The sequence below is a fragment of the Callionymus lyra genome, chromosome 5 (genome assembly GCF_982586985.1).
Source record: "Callionymus lyra chromosome 5, fCalLyr1.hap1.1, whole genome shotgun sequence".
In the NCBI taxonomy this organism is placed as follows: domain Eukaryota; kingdom Metazoa; phylum Chordata; class Actinopteri; order Syngnathiformes; family Callionymidae; genus Callionymus; species Callionymus lyra.
Genome location: NC_141822.1, coordinates 30075790 through 30090638, shown reverse-complemented (window position 1 = coordinate 30090638; position 14849 = coordinate 30075790). Strand labels below are relative to the sequence as shown.

The window sequence follows — 14849 nt, the reverse complement described above, 5'->3', positions numbered from 1 at the left end:
CCCCCTAAAGGCAGGAGGCCGAAGCACAAGCTCAAAAGACCTGTATAATTTAAGGCCAATCACTAAATACATTTCCAACTTCAGCTTAGTTGACTTTCAAACTAGGCAGAAAACAGCTAGTATAGATAGGCAAGACAAATATTTTGCACCAACAGCGTTACTGAGGCATCTGTATTAAAGTTTGCCAGTGCCTAAGAGTTTACTTTAATGACCAAGCAATCTTTCTAACATGTGCTTACGATGTCATTGTCACTTGATTAACTAGGTCCTGTTGTATAGTTATACAAGATAAAAATGGAACAAAGCATGTTTCCCTCATATCCTTTATTGTTTCAAATTTTGTTGAAAGCAGCAACATCCATTGACTGAACGAAGTCCTCAAACTCAATGATCTTTTCTTCAAGAATGTCTGTGCCAACCTAAAGGAAAAAGGCAACAGAATTAGATGGCGATACCATGCACATAGTATTGTTGGTGTCATGACAAACCTTGTCGTCTTCTACTACACAGTTGATCTGAAGCTTCTTGATTCCATAACCAACTGGAACGAGTTTAGCTACAAGCAGAAAGGTTGATACTCAAGACCAGGGACAAAGAACCACAAAAATAAAACCGCACATTTACGACAATTTCAGTTTTAAAAAAGGTATAATCATATAATCAGCCGAAAGATGGTGAGTTAATCATCATAAATGTCGTTAAAGTTATAGCAGATGCAGTAACCCATTTCCCCTACATCTGCAGCCAACTTTTACACCTGTGCGATACTTACATTGTCCCCAGAGCAGACCGTCCATCTGGATGCTGCGCACACACTCCTCAAGCTTAGCCATGTCCGTCTCATCGTCCCAAGGCTTAACGTCCAGAAGAATGCTTGATTTAGCGATGAGTACAGGCTCTGATGAAGAGGGGAATGGTCAGGTTAAATATGACCCAAATAATCTTTTTAATAAATGCTTCTTCACTACATGGCTGCATCCCTTAAATTGAACACAAAAACAGTCTGGGGGAATAATGCATCCATGCGAAAAGACTCTTATCAGAGAGTTAAAGTATCCATCAGGTGTCAGTCGAAAGATGGTGATGAGATCATCATTAAGAGTCAGTTGGCAACAACAACGCCCCATTTGTTAACAGGTGGCTTACTCTTTGCTTTTTTGGCGGCGTACGCTGCGAGCCTCTCCTCCTTCACCCTCTCAGCCTCTTCATCATCCTGGAATATAATGATGAAAATTTACTAAAGCTCCAGAAACCTTTAAGAGACAGTAAAAAGAAAATTTCAACATTTGCCAAATACCTCATCATCTGATCCAAAAAGGTCGATGTCATCGTCATCATCCTTTGCAGCAACAGGGGCAGCACATTTGGTGCCATCGGCAACACCTGCCGGACCATACTGCCCGAGGGCTTTCTTCACTCCTGGAAGACTGTAAAAAGGGGCTTCTTAAGACCAAACCACACAGACATGCGTCTCAATGAGTATTGTGAAGGTTTTTTTTTACCTGTTCTTTCCACTCTGATAAGACTTGATGTGATTGTACCAGCGGAGGGCATGGCATAAGTCACTGGATGGAGGAGATGAAATTGCGTCGAAAACGGCCACATCTGCCTGGGACGGGACATACCTGACGACATGCCAAACCACTGTCAAAACGGATTAAATTTCATTGAATGACAAAAGCATATACAAACATTTCTTCATTTAAAAATAATGCACTAACGTCCAAATAAAAACAGCACCATTCTAAACATACAGTATGCGTTATCCATCATTTTGAGTCAAGTTACTCATATTATTCAGGGAAATATTTTATGATCATTGAACGTATAATGTCCATGTGGCACAGGCTTCGTTCTACGCCAAGAATTTCTTAGGCCATAAAATTGTACTCAAATACGGTTGGCCCATTCTTATAGCTTTGTTCTATACATCTAGGGTTATTTAAATAGTTTTTTGCATTGTGTTTAACTCAGACTTGGTCAATTAGCCGTTAGCCACCTAGCAGCGTCCTGCATGGAGCAGAAAAAAGAAAATGGCGGCGCCGGTTCTACCCAACTGTCAATGTTACTAGAATTATCTTAACGTCTGCTGCGTACTGACCCCTCGATGTAGCTGCGTTCCGCCAGAAAGTCGTTGAGCACTTTAAGGCCAGAGGCTGACTTCAGGTCACCGAAACCCATTTTGATGATACAGAGGGCCCGCTAGCTACAGCACACCGCTCAATGAGGAGGAGAAAGAGGAGCTAGCATTAGCGAGCACGCGTATATATATCGGAGGCTCCTCCTCCACTCACAAGACCCGCCCACATCCCACCGTGGTCAAGATCTCGCGGGTGTTGAACGAGATTTTAGCGACGCTTTAGTTTTGATTGACTTCACCCAATAAGTTGTGTATGACAAAGGCATGACATGAAATTATGTGGACGAACTTGCTCCACCAGTTTCACTCCCACGTGACTAGGTAGGGCTGAGTGCAGCTCTGCTATTGGTAGATATCCTCAATGACTTTGGACCCTGGACTTTTCAAGTCAGGTGTGTTTTCAATCCGTCAGTAAAGCACGAGAGGACAAATATGGGTCTGGGCAACAGCTCTGCTGCACCGCAGGTAATCTCTCTTTTGACTTTGAATTTTGACTTAGGTTATTTCAATAGTTTGTCTTTCTATTTAGTTGGTCTGATTAGAAGACATTAAAACAATAAATATGGATTATAATGTATATATGTTTGGATGCGTTAAGATCACACCTCTAATATTGTTGTTGTGTTAGAAAGAAAACACGGTTAACCGGTTTGTTAGGTAAAAAAACAAACATCTATTTAAACATTGTTTTCTTGAATTTCCACTTTCCAATTCCAGAGAGGACCACATTTCTAACTAAACGTTCTGCCTGCTAGACTTTTGAGTCAACCTGTTATTTAAATACAATGTAACATAATGGGGGTGATTAATGTGTTATTATTATTTTTTAAATACATTTACAAACATTTGTAGCCTACTGGGTCATTTGCAAAAAGTGTTTTCACCTTGTTGATGTTTCTGTCTCCGCTGTGTCGTCGCAGGTGCTTGTGGTGGGTCTGGACTCTGCGGGGAAGTCCACCCTTTTAGCCAGATTGTTGACGGGACAGGTATGTGATCTCAGATATAATACCTATCTCGATACAGTGGCATCGATACACTATATTGTGATAATTTGTATTGTATTGACCGAGGATAACTTGGATAATCATGACCTGGATGAATGAGAAACCTCACTGACATATTGACCGACTGCTTACCTCTGGTATGGCAGAATTTATAGATCGCATAAGTATTGACAAAGTCGTAAATGCTTTCATTTGGTTTGAAACTAAAATATGTCCAAACATCAGCTTTGAAGGCTCCTGGAGTCAACTGTATCCTCTCTTCCTCAGTCATCACCGGGATCTTGCGTAATTGAAACCTTCTGCCGTCTAACACCCCTAATTCTGTGTGTGTAGGTGATGGAGTGCACTCCTACTGTTGGGTTCAATGTTGGAACACTGGACTTGGACAAAAAGTCGTCACTGACAGTTTGGGATGTGGGTGGGCAGAAGAGCATGAGACCTAACTGGAGGTGAACTAAACCGACTACCAATGGCTTATTAGTTCACAAAAACAGCGTTTCATGTTGTTCAGGTGGTACGTGGATGCCTGTCAGGCTTTGGTTTTCGTAGTGGACAGCAGTGATTCAGCTCGGATGCCAGAAGCTCGGAAGGCTTTAAAAAAGATTCTCAGCGAAGAAAAACTACATGGTGTGCCTTTGATGGTTCTTGCAAACAAGAAGGATAAACCGAACACAATGTCCATCAGGGAGGTATGAAAATTATGCAAAATCTAGGTCCAGGCATATTTGAAAGTGAAGTTCCTCACAGTCTCATTATAACCCACCCCTTAGATATCCACTCAGCTGGACCTTTCCAGTTATGAGGGCCGGAAATGGGAGATTCAGGCTTGCAGTGCCGTGCAGGGACTTGGACTTCAGCAGGCCTTTAGTTCTGTTCACAAACTTGTCAAGAAAAAATGAGCCTGTAGGCTATGTTTTGTAGAGTTCATGTTCTAGATTTTGAAATAAAATAGCTGTTTACTGTACTGTGATGTAGTGAAAGGCATGTGTTCGTCATTACAGGACTACATTTGTGACCCTGGTTTAGAAAGGCACTTTACAAATTACTGTTACTTACTTTTCCTTACATTACAGAGAACTTATTGGCAAAAACAAGTCTAAGTGCAAAAACTTAGGTAGACAACTGGAGGAATGTCTAACTTATTTAATGACAGTTCTTTTGAATGTCTTTTATTTATTCAACAAATGTTACAGATTCAATAAATGACAGAATTGTGATAAAACGTATCGACTGGCAGTGAACACTGCAATTCTATGCATCCATTTAGGTTAAGATCTTGTGTAGTAGTGGATCATTTTATTAAAATTGACAAAGACATGTTGAAGGTGAGCACATTAATACTTTATTACATCTCTCATTTTACTGTTCACAATGTATTACACATTTCCAGAAGTCTGGGTTAAGAACATTATTTCCCACGTTTAAATTCTTCTTCATTCATGATGAATTGTAGTCTATTACATTTCAATTTAAATACGCAAATGCCTGTACCTCTAAAGGCTTTGGCAGAAAAATATATTTTTGTGTTTTACAGCGGTTTCACTGAATGTGACTCTGCTTTTATATTCTTTTTTATTATATTATTTCTCTTCAATTTATCTACATACAATAGCTTTTAAGAATTAGGCATTATCTAAATCTGTAAGCAACCTGTTAATATCTACAACCATATTAATTAAAGTATTAATGTATTATTTTACATTTGTGTGTTGCTTGTATCTTGGTCACTCATATTACACTTCATTGTCATAAATGTATTTCTTTGCACATCCAATCACAACCTAAACTACTGCATAAACAGCCCTAAATTACATTGGAATGATTTCATTAGTGAGAGCAGATGAAAGTGCAAATACTTTTTTGGCATGTAATGGTTCATAACATAATAATGAAGGAAACACATGTTAAAATAAAGGGTTAAACAGGACACAAAAGATTAGTTTTGACAGAACGTGAAAATAAAAGGTGTAAAAAGAGACATGCAGTTCATAAATCTTTGGTAACATGTTAGGTAAAACACTTCTGTTGTGATGATAAACACGATATAAGACATTCTACAAGCAGAACAAAACTGGACACTCTTGATGATATAAAGAGTGACATTATTCTGAAATTCTAAATATAATTGTGTCAATAAATGGTCTTGTGTGGTACATTTTTGTAGTTTATTAGCATTCATAATGTTTTTATTTAATTTTATTATGTATGTGGAAGATAAAAGACGTTTTAGAACTTTTTTCGAGTATAAAGTTTGTTACAGACTTATTGGAGTCATAAAAGGTTTAATGTTCAGGGGAAGGCTCGGCCTGCTCTGCGGCAGACAAGGTGTTATTGACGTCATCTATTTCCTGAGGGACTTCTACAATATCATCTGGGGAATGTTCCCCTTCTGGTGCCTGCTGAGGCTCCAGCGCCACATCCTGCTCTGTGGGTACCACCTCTTCTGCTGTCACAGCCCCTTCTGCTTGTTCTGCCACCTTCTCTGTGGACTGCACCTGCTCTGCAGTCTCCTCAACAAGTTGAGGGGTGGTCGGTGAAGCAAGGACCTCCGCCTCTGGAGCCTGAGATTCAGAGCTGCTGCGAGGCTTAAAATGAAATCCGGTTTAAATGTTAAAAACATATAAAAACAAAAGTCAAACTAACACGAAAGTTGCAGGTAACATTTACCTTTTTGATGTTGAAGGTCAGAGGTGAGACTTTAAGGCTGGATGTTTTTTCTTTGATTTTCATCATCTTTTTCTTCAGACTGTCAACCTGAGGTGAGTGGATTGGTCATGTGTCAGAATTTTTGTTTGCCTGTGAGTTTCTGTGTGTGTCACCTTTTTCAGACTGGAGTGCTTCAGCTTCTCTGCTCTTGTTCTCTCTGTAAACTCCATGTCCTGAAGCCAGACTTCCTCCATGTCTAGGTCTGCCTCCAAGCCCACGTCCTCGTCAGATGAGAGGTCGATGGTGTGGAGTCCACTTTCATGGGACTTATTTCCATCAACTCCGCCGCTCATGGCCAGTTCATCCGCTTCCTCTGGAACATCATTACGAGGGAAAGGAGGTGGATCCTTTACAAAGACACTGGATGGGATCTCGTTCTCTTCCTGCAAGAACACACACAAAAAATGCTTGCAGTGGACATAACCGCACACGCAACAGGAAGGAATGCAGGGTGGGCGTGGCTTGAGGGAGTGTGAGAGAATTTAGGGAGTGTGAAGCTTAAAGTGGGTGAGAGAATGTAGGGATGGAGAAGTATGTACCAGAGCACCTGTCATGTGACTGACCTGGAAGATAAGAACTTTGAAATGGTTTCTGCTGATCAGGTGGGCGTGGTTCGCCTCCAACTTCTTAACTTGGACACCCTGACGTTCCATCCTGTCCCTCACCTGCAGACAACCAGCAAGATGATGACTAAACAGCATGACAAAAAAAAATCTGCTAGCATGTCAGATGGCAACCAAGCGTACCTCCTTCATGGTTACAGACAACTTCCGACTTTTGTCCAACAGTTTGTTGACACTGTTGCATGTGTTACTGTGACTCTTTGAGAGCTTGGTCATGTCGGCCTGAATCCCCTGAACCACAGTCTCCATCTGCACTTGATGAACCTGAAGTCAAATGTCAAAAAAGTTAATCTAAACAGTATTATGGATGCATGTTATTTCTAATAAAATGTGTGTTTTGTATAATGGAGTGCAAATGGATTAAAAAATGAAAACAAGTAGAAGAGATCAAAGTAGTAAGACGGGCATAACTTTCCAGTAAATCCAGGCTTTATATGAAGTAACTATCAACCAAACTGAAGGAAGTCAAATGAGACTGACATGACCCGTGACTGAATTATAATAATTATATTCTCTTTTTTGTGTAAAAGTATAAAATGATAATATCAGTACGTATTTAGATATTAACTAGGGTGTCCAATAATTTGAACATTTTTAATAATTCTCTCAATTGAACTGACATTTGCGTAATAAGCAGAAAGATTTTAACTGATTTATTTTAATACACTGACACATCTGTAATACATACTGAACAGTCTGTAGAGCCTTTACTGTCACATCTATTACCTGCATCGCTCAAAGACGCACCGGAACTTCTGGGATAGTATGGAAGTACAAGTTTGTAATAACTTTATTGTTCTACTAACGTGTGTGTGCTCACGCGTAATAACTATGGCGTTATAACGTGTCCACACTGACACGACTACAATAACTAGTCTGAGCTCGTCGGTACCACAGTACGACCACACCCATCAACCCACCTCCATCTTGTGCTGGTTCTCCTGGACCGCGTCTAACATGTGGACCAGCTTGTCCAGCAGGGTCAGAACCGTGATGGCGTTGACTGGACCTTGGCTCATTTTTTCCGGGTCGAAGACGTCCGTTGGTGAGACGGGGTTCTCCTGGTCCTGGAGCTGGCTGTGGAGCTGCTCCTGCAGGTCGCGGAGCTCGGAGGGAACCATCAGGTCCTGGCTCTCGTGGCTCTCGGTGGTCACCATTCTGAGGTCTGGATGCTGTCAAGACGAGACGGAGTCCCCAAAACAAAAAAGTTCAGTAGAGTGAAAAATAGTTGAGACTCCGCCTATGTGAGCAGAACTTTCCACCACCCTCCCCCTTCCTCCTGCTGGAAACCAACTTTAACTCTTTCAAACCTGTTGGAATGTTCTACCTATGGAAGAACTCACACAATCCAATACTGTGTTACACGTTGTTGCCATATTTGTAATAGTGTGTAGTATGTGTTGGGAGTATAACTACTTGCTCAATGCGATATTTGAATTTCAACCAACACTCGACTCTCCCCCTCTCTGTCTTTCTGCTTTAACATTTCTTTCCACTGAGCTATAATTCCACATTTTTCCATTCCCACAGTAAAAAGAGTCAACCATTAAATGGGAGAGAAACATTTTCAGTGTCAAACATGGATGTTCAACAGACAAGATTACTGTCTTATATCTACATGAATCGTGTAGATGTCCTAGAAAAAGCAGAATAAAAGATTGATATATGTTACTGAATATAGGAAAAAGAGGACTGCTCACTTGCCTACATGCCTGTAAAGTGAAGTCATCTACAAGAAACACACACACACACAGACATACACACGCACACGCTTTCTCTCTGGCAGGTGAAAACAGGAAGAAAATCACAATGGATTTTCTACGACATTAACACACACTTCCTGTCCAACTTGAAGCTCCTATTGAAAAGTCACTTATGAAACATATATTCATAAATTAAATGTATTTCAAACATATTGGAAGACTTTGATATGCAGATCAACCTGTTTTAAGGGAACCTCCACCGCACATTACTAGCTTTTATAATGAAATGAACTCAGATGGAGTCTATTTTGACTTGTACCTACTTCACAGCAAATTTAGAAACAGACTTTAATAAATGAAAACATACACTTTCTGATCCACCACCATTCCATTAAGTAACTATGTTTTATGAAACAAGATGTTAAATTATATTTCAGAACTTATAGAGATGCAAAGCATAATTGGTTCTTGTGGAAGAAGAAGCTCACTCGAACATTTTGATAAGATGCTCTTCTTTTGGTGTTCAATGAGGAATTTGATCTACACTTTTGTATGGAAAACTGTAGATTATTTTGGAGGTCTCTGTTTATAGTGTGTATTTTCCTTTACATCCATACTGAATTGTCACCCAAAAAATTAAAAGAGAAAATAAATGTGGTTGCAGTCTATGTTTCCCATCATCACCTTTATCCATTTTCCTTTCTACATTTCCCTGTTGAATGGAAAACTTCCTTTTCCTCTTCCACCATATCCAGGAGAAGCTCTATTGTTCATAGCTACAATATAAACCTAAAGGAGGCGTCCAAAATCTAGAAGAATCCGTTCAAAGCAAGTCTTCATTCAATATTCCCTATGTTGTACACTGCTTGTACAAAACATTTCCATAGACATAATAAGGAAAATTTTCAGGTGGTATTCCCATGAAATACCATTGTTGCCCTTGATATCCTCATCATAACCACATTTTCTTGGAAACACTTTCGGCTTGATAAGTAAAGAGAAGGGAAAACAGATTTTTATTCCTTTTTTTCATAACTTGTAAGCACATTTTGTTTTGTTGTTAGAGGATGTATGGCATCTTGAGTTTACAACAGTGGCTATAAAGCGCTGTATAAATATAAATTACTTACTTACTTACCTTAAATTACTTATAACCTTTCTTATTGTGATTTGAGCATTAAATCAATTGTAGATTCTCAACGGTAGGTGGCAGTAATGTGCTTCGTGAACTCGTGTCTGACAGACAAAATAATGGGAGGAGAGGGGCTGTCAGCTGACTGAGCTAAAGATTCAACTTTCCTTTTAAATATTGTCACTTATGAAGGAGTCCTATGGCGTTCATTACTGCAAACTGGAATCCCCTTGGGGACGCCTTCTACCGGTAAGTCCCTCTCTTGTCTGCCGGTCAGATAGCAGAGAACCTCGGTTGCTAACGTTAGCTAGGCGGCTAGCTGCTACAGGAAGCAGGCAACTGTAAACATTAGCCTCACTGTTTGCTGTAAGCTTAGTAGTATCAACAGTGTTGTTGTTTATCTTCAAATTAAATACTTTACGTAACCATACTTTTTATTTGTATAAGGATTTAATGCGACAAATGGTTAATTTACAATAGTTTGACACGTGACCTTGTTTTTCTTATTTTTAATAAAATATAATACTGAATATTTTAAATTCAGAATTCACATTGCATTTGTGTGTTTGTAGTAAAACTGAATTATATCAGCTGGGCTGGAAGTTGAGGGATGGATTCAAAGACAGTTTGATTGCTGCTGCTCCCTATGGTGGCCCGATAGGTAAACAAAAACATTACGTTTTACACTAGAATGACACTCATGGACCTAATATTCACAACTCTTTGTATCAGCCTTCCTCAGAGAACCTCTGAGACAATCTCCAAGTTCTCGTCCTCAACTGGAGATTTATTCTTCATCTGGAAATCCCATCGCAAGTTTCCCTGTAAGTGCTACTCACCCATAGAATGTTGTTGTATTCAATCATCTTTGATTAACTTTCATCTCCTCTTTTTATTCTGCATTAGTGGAAGAGTGGCTCCGTAATCCAGCTCGGATGGACTGTAAGTGACGAGTTGTTGTGCATCCAAGGAGATGGATCAGTTTTGATCTATGATCTCTTTGGAACATTTAAGAGACACTTCAGTATGGGCCAAGTAAGTGGTGAATCTCACTGTACTGTATCCAGCGCAAAGCCAATCTTTCCATTCCAACATCCTCCTCCGTTGCAGGGCGTAGTTAATTCGCAGGTTCTTGAAGCCAAAGTCTTTCATTCTCCTTATGGTACAGGCATTGCCATAGTTACCAACGCCTCTCGTTTCACCCTCGCAACCAATATTGACGACCTGAAGTTGAGGCGGTTACCTGAAGTCCCAGGTGTGTAACTGAGCGCTTGTCTCACTACATGTATCTCACTTTAACTCTGCTATCATATTCCTCAGGTCTTCAGGGAGCTCCATCGTGCTGGGCTGTACTTACACAGGATAGACAAACTAAAGTCTTGCTGGCCAATGGACCAGAACTCTTTGTCTTGGATACAACATCCTGCACTGCTGTGGTAAGAGTATCTGCCTTTTTATGCTTCTGTGTATGTGCCTAACCCCACCATTGTATATTCCAGACTCCTCCAGGCCTGGGTCCCTTCAACAGCATTCTTCACATGTGTGTGTCATTTAGTTACAAATACCTGGCTATCCTCACTGATGGTGGACTTCTGTGGACTGGCTCATCCAATCTGCAGGTGAGTTTTCGATCACTACATATTGTTGATGATGATTGACGGGGCTCTATGTTTCACAAGGACAAACTGAGTGAAATGGACACTAAGATGCGAACACAACCAAAACAGATGTTGTGGTAAGTATTGGAAGATTGCAAAGTGTTCGTCTCTTAGTTAACCTACTATTTGTGCTTGCAGGTGCAGAAGGCCTCGAGCTCAGCAGCCATCTGTAGTACTAATGTGGGACAGGCTCCTCCTTGTGGTCGGCATGTGTAACGATACGATCCAGTATCCTTCAGGTTTCACTTTAGCATGGTCCAGTGACCTTTATTCAACAATTTAATTTTTAAATTAACTGCAAAGATAACTTCTGAAGTGTTACCTTTTTTTTACAATGCATTTAAGTGTAGTTGCCATTTTTTTTACTTTATGTTGTGTGGGCTACTGCATATTTTCAAAGGTTTACTGTAATATCAGCACTCGTTTTTTTTAGGTGGCTTTACATTTCTTTTTAAATTCTATCAAGTATATTCCCACTACTGCCCTGATATTGTGATTACTCCTTGACGCTAACTCAGATTCCCTGTGGAGGATCAATGTGTGTGTGTGGGAGAACTTGATGGTGTCCGCATCATCAGTCCTCACTCTCATGAGCTGCTGCAGGAAGTTCCTCTGGTGTGTCAGGATATCTTCAAGATTGCCTCCATGGCTCCTGGAGCTCTGCTGCTAGAAGCACATCGCGAGTATGAGGTTAGTAAAACGACTACTGTATTCATCTTCCTGCCTCTAACTGTCCTCCTCAAGTTGTTGTTTATGTGCAGAAATGCAGTCAAAAGGCAGACGAGTATCTAAGAGAGATCAAGGAACAAAACATGCTGGTGGAAGCAGTGGAACAGTGTATAGAAGCTGCAGGTCATGAGTACGACATAGACACTCAGAAGTCTCTTCTTCGGGTAAATGAAGATCTGAATTAAAAATCAAGTTAGTTAAATCAAATATTGCAGTTCAGATGTGTTTGTGTGTCCACTAGGCGGCGTCGTTTGGCAAGTGCTTCCTTACTGACCTGAGTCCAAAAGAGTTTGTCAATATCTGCAGAGAGCTAAGAGTTCTTAACGCTGTCAGAGACTCAGAAGTGGGTCTCCCCCTCACACACACCCAGTATCCTCAAACATGATTGTGAACGTCTCTATACACAACATTTCGTTTTCTTGGTCAATGATTAACACAAAGTAGATGCATTATGTTGCATTTGATACTTTTTTCCAACCTTTATTGGTGGCATGTTGTAAATAAAGATCAGCATAACTGTATTCGATGTCACATGCTGTGATGGATTATTAAAATAAGTTTAGTATTCATTGGCTGCTTCGTTAAATTGAAGTTTATATTTGAATTCATCGGATTTGAAATTTTGTTCATAGCTTTGTCTGATGCTGGTTACAATGTTTCTATACGCTTGCATCAACAAAACATGTATAAAACTACCAAAGTCTATTTTGTTTTTGTCTAATTTATATCATATATACTGTGACTACCACATATACTAAACATATCTACTCAAGTATCTTTCCTCACCTTTGACCTCAGATTTAAACAGATGACACTTCCGGTGCTGATAGACAGGTGAGGCGTTAAATAATCACTTGCTAAATAGTTCTCTCCCTCACTCACCTCTCTGTCTGTCTCTCATTTGTGTGTCACCCCAGGCTGGTGTATCGACAGTTCTATCCTTTGGTGATGGAAGTGTGTCGGTACCTAAAGGTCCCAGACTTCCAGGGTGTCAGCAGAGTTCTAAAACACTGGGCCTCATGCAAGGTACCACTGGTAGTTGCTTAAAGCCAAATGAGGAATGATGACACTTAAATATGTTTGTTTTTTGGTGGGATCAGGTGCAACAGAAGGACCTATCAGATGAAGACCTAGCCAGAGCTGTGTGCTTGAAGGTTGGGGACTCTCCAGGAGTGTCTTACTCTCACATTGCTGCTAAAGCTTATGAATGTGGACGCACCGAGCTGGCCATCAAGGTAAATGGCTAACATCAAGCGGGCTTACGAGGAGTTCATGCTAACTGAAGGACTTCTTTGTAGCTGCTGGACTTTGAGGCGCGCTCCGGAGAGCAGGTTCCTCTTCTCCTGAAGATGAAGAAGAGTCAGCTGGCTCTCAGCAAAGCAGTCGAGAGCGGAGACACAGACTTAGGCAAGCCTGCAGGATTCATGCAAAACCAATTGTGAACCAGAATGTTGGCTCACACTGTTTGTCTTTTCCTCTACCAGTTTACACAGTGGTGAGCTATCTAAAGAATCAGATGAACCGAGGGGATTTCTTCATGACTCTGAGGAACCAGCCCGTAGCACTCAGCCTCTACAGACAAGTATGTGTGGCAGGAAGGATGGATAAACACCTTATTTCCTTTTCTTTATTTGACTGGTGCATTGACAAGTGTGCATCCTGCGTCTAGTTCTGTAAACACGAGGAACAAGAAACACTGAAGGATCTGTACAACCAAGATGATGATCACCAAGAGCTCGCCAACTACTATATCACAGCCAGCTACAGAGAGAAGGTGGTGGCTCAAGAAAGATCAAACTGTATTGATTCATGTTGTTTGTCGACAGTTATTAACGTGGAAAATGTGTGTTCAGCGGTTAGACACGCGCCTGTCTCTGCTCCAAAGAGCTGTGGATGAATACAACAGAGCAAAGAATGAATTTGCTGTCAAGGTAAGAGCCCCAATTGGTTTGAAGAGTTGCCTGGTGTGACCCCATAACCCCTGTCCTCATTTCCCTGCAGGCCACCGAGGACCAAATTCGGCTACTTCGTTTTCAGAAGAAGCTGGATGATGAGAAGGTGTTGGGCCTTCTGGGGAAGTCTCTGCAGGTACATATAGGATTTTTATTAAGACTTTCTCCAAAAAAACATAACCCAGTGAAATCCCTTCATGTCTGTTACCAGAAAACTATGGAGTCTCTGCTGGAGGTGGGACTTCACAAAGAAGCAGATCAACTGTACAGGGACTTCAAGGTTCCTGACAAGAGGTGACCACAGGAAGTGATGAGATCACAATTATGTTGGCAGCTCACCTATATGCTCTGCGTGTCCAGGTATTGGTGGTTGAAGTTGAAGTCCCTGGCAGAAAAGGGAGAATGGGAGGAGTTGGAGAAGTTTTCAAGAAGCAAAAAGTCACCAATTGGATACCTGGTGAGACTATAAGCCTCAAATGTCACTTTAAAATACATTTCTGGCAATAGACCTGCTAAACATGTGTTCTCTGCAGGTGTTTGTGGAAGTTTGCATGAAGAAACACAATAAAGTAGAAGCAAAGAAGTATGTGGTGAAAGTTTCGCCTGAGCAGAAGGTCAAAGCACACCTGGCTGTTGGGTAAGACCTTGAACCATTAATCAGGGGTAGGCAACCCGGTCCTCAAAGAGCTGCAGTGGGTGCAGGTTTTTGTTCCAACCATTCAAGAGGACACCTTTTCACCAATCAGGAGTCTTTGGAGTGTAATCAGTTGATTGTTCAGTCTAGTGTTGCTTGTTCAGCTCAAACCTCATTGGTTAAACTGCTTGATCGGTTGGAACAAAAACCTGCAGTCACTGCAGTTCCTTGAGGACCAGGTTGCCCACCCCTACTCTAGATCTGTGTCATCCTTTTAAAAAAAATCCTCTTCTTTAGTGACCTGGAGGGAGCGGCCGATGCTGCCATCGAGCGCAGGAACCAGTCAGAGATGGGGACAGTCCTGGCAAGATGCTCCGCATCTGATCGACTGTTGATTGAAAAGTTGAACAGAGCCAAAACATCCCAGGCCAAGAAGTGATATGTGTATAAAGTATTGACCTGTTGTTGACCCTTGATAATAAATGATTTGCACTTAAGTGTTTTCTTTTAAATTCTGTTTATGTGCAACATTAAGTCAACATTTATGCCTAACCTTGCCCTCGTTTTA

At 40.9% G+C, this 14849-nt stretch overlaps 4 protein-coding genes across 4 annotated transcripts; 2 read left to right on the top strand and 2 right to left on the bottom strand.

The window, feature by feature from the left end:
• Positions 1 to 309: 309 nt before the first annotated feature.
• Positions 310 to 2250, bottom strand: eef1b2 (eukaryotic translation elongation factor 1 beta 2). Its single transcript, XM_087791879.1, has 7 exons — positions 2102 to 2250; positions 1503 to 1625; positions 1298 to 1427; positions 1147 to 1213; positions 773 to 898; positions 489 to 556; positions 310 to 419 (listed from the first exon to the last, which is right to left on the bottom strand). Exons 1-7 carry the CDS (start codon positions 2179 to 2181, stop codon positions 333 to 335), a joined length of 681 nt encoding a protein of 226 aa, XP_087648005.1. The 5' UTR covers positions 2182 to 2250; the 3' UTR covers positions 310 to 332.
• Positions 2251 to 2475: 225 nt separating this feature from the next.
• On the top strand, positions 2476 to 4108 carry arl11 (ARF like GTPase 11). The gene is made up of 5 exons (XM_087791880.1): positions 2476 to 2605; positions 3061 to 3126; positions 3478 to 3593; positions 3656 to 3833; positions 3915 to 4108. The coding sequence occupies exons 1-5, from the start codon at positions 2573 to 2575 to the stop codon at positions 4041 to 4043; spliced, it is 522 nt and encodes a 173-aa protein (XP_087648006.1). The 5' UTR covers positions 2476 to 2572; the 3' UTR covers positions 4044 to 4108.
• Positions 4109 to 4463: 355 nt separating this feature from the next.
• On the bottom strand, positions 4464 to 7714 carry cavin2b (caveolae associated protein 2b). Its single transcript, XM_087791877.1, has 6 exons — positions 7394 to 7714; positions 6597 to 6737; positions 6414 to 6515; positions 5964 to 6233; positions 5812 to 5898; positions 4464 to 5729 (listed from the first exon to the last, which is right to left on the bottom strand). The coding sequence occupies exons 1-6, from the start codon at positions 7628 to 7630 to the stop codon at positions 5427 to 5429; spliced, it is 1140 nt and encodes a 379-aa protein (XP_087648003.1). The 5' UTR covers positions 7631 to 7714; the 3' UTR covers positions 4464 to 5426.
• A 1697-nt stretch (positions 7715 to 9411) lies between these two features.
• Positions 9412 to 14778, top strand: vps16 (VPS16 core subunit of CORVET and HOPS complexes). The gene is made up of 24 exons (XM_087791875.1): positions 9412 to 9557; positions 9881 to 9969; positions 10041 to 10132; positions 10215 to 10343; positions 10419 to 10563; positions 10629 to 10744; positions 10808 to 10927; positions 10988 to 11043; positions 11105 to 11194; positions 11485 to 11656; positions 11728 to 11859; positions 11937 to 12064; positions 12494 to 12529; positions 12613 to 12721; positions 12796 to 12930; positions 12994 to 13102; positions 13180 to 13277; positions 13365 to 13469; positions 13549 to 13626; positions 13697 to 13783; positions 13859 to 13941; positions 14008 to 14104; positions 14181 to 14284; positions 14579 to 14778. Exons 1-24 carry the CDS (start codon positions 9508 to 9510, stop codon positions 14718 to 14720), a joined length of 2502 nt encoding a protein of 833 aa, XP_087648001.1. The 5' UTR covers positions 9412 to 9507; the 3' UTR covers positions 14721 to 14778.
• Positions 14779 to 14849: the final 71 nt, after the last annotated feature.

Excerpts from the sequence above, each read along its gene's own strand:
- cavin2b (XM_087791877.1), bottom strand. The coding sequence starts at position 7,630 with ATGGTGACCACCGAGAGCCACGAGAGCCAGGACCTGATGGTTCCCTCC. Across the intron at positions 6,738-7,393 it reads AGAACCAGCACAAGATGGAG|GTTCATCAAGTGCAGATGGA; the intron begins GTGGGTTGATGG and ends ATTTGACTTCAG. Across the intron at positions 6,516-6,596 it reads TGTCTGTAACCATGAAGGAG|GTGAGGGACAGGATGGAACG; the intron begins GTACGCTTGGTT and ends GGTTGTCTGCAG.
- eef1b2 (XM_087791879.1), bottom strand. The coding sequence starts at position 2,181 with ATGGGTTTCGGTGACCTGAAGTCAGCCTCTGGCCTTAAAGTGCTCAAC. Across the intron at positions 1,428-1,502 it reads TATCAGAGTGGAAAGAACAG|TCTTCCAGGAGTGAAGAAAG; the intron begins GTAAAAAAAAAC and ends CCCTTTTTACAG. Across the intron at positions 899-1,146 it reads CGCCGCCAAAAAAGCAAAGA|AGCCTGTACTCATCGCTAAA; the intron begins GTAAGCCACCTG and ends CCTCTTCATCAG.
- arl11 (XM_087791880.1), top strand. The coding sequence starts at position 2,573 with ATGGGTCTGGGCAACAGCTCTGCTGCACCGCAG. Across the intron at positions 2,606-3,060 it reads ACAGCTCTGCTGCACCGCAG|GTGCTTGTGGTGGGTCTGGA; the intron begins GTAATCTCTCTT and ends GTGTCGTCGCAG. Across the intron at positions 3,594-3,655 it reads AGCATGAGACCTAACTGGAG|GTGGTACGTGGATGCCTGTC; the intron begins GTGAACTAAACC and ends CATGTTGTTCAG.
- vps16 (XM_087791875.1), top strand. The coding sequence starts at position 9,508 with ATGGCGTTCATTACTGCAAACTGGAATCCCCTTGGGGACGCCTTCTAC. Across the intron at positions 10,344-10,418 it reads GACACTTCAGTATGGGCCAA|GGCGTAGTTAATTCGCAGGT; the intron begins GTAAGTGGTGAA and ends CCTCCGTTGCAG. Across the intron at positions 13,470-13,548 it reads CAGCCAGCTACAGAGAGAAG|CGGTTAGACACGCGCCTGTC; the intron begins GTGGTGGCTCAA and ends ATGTGTGTTCAG.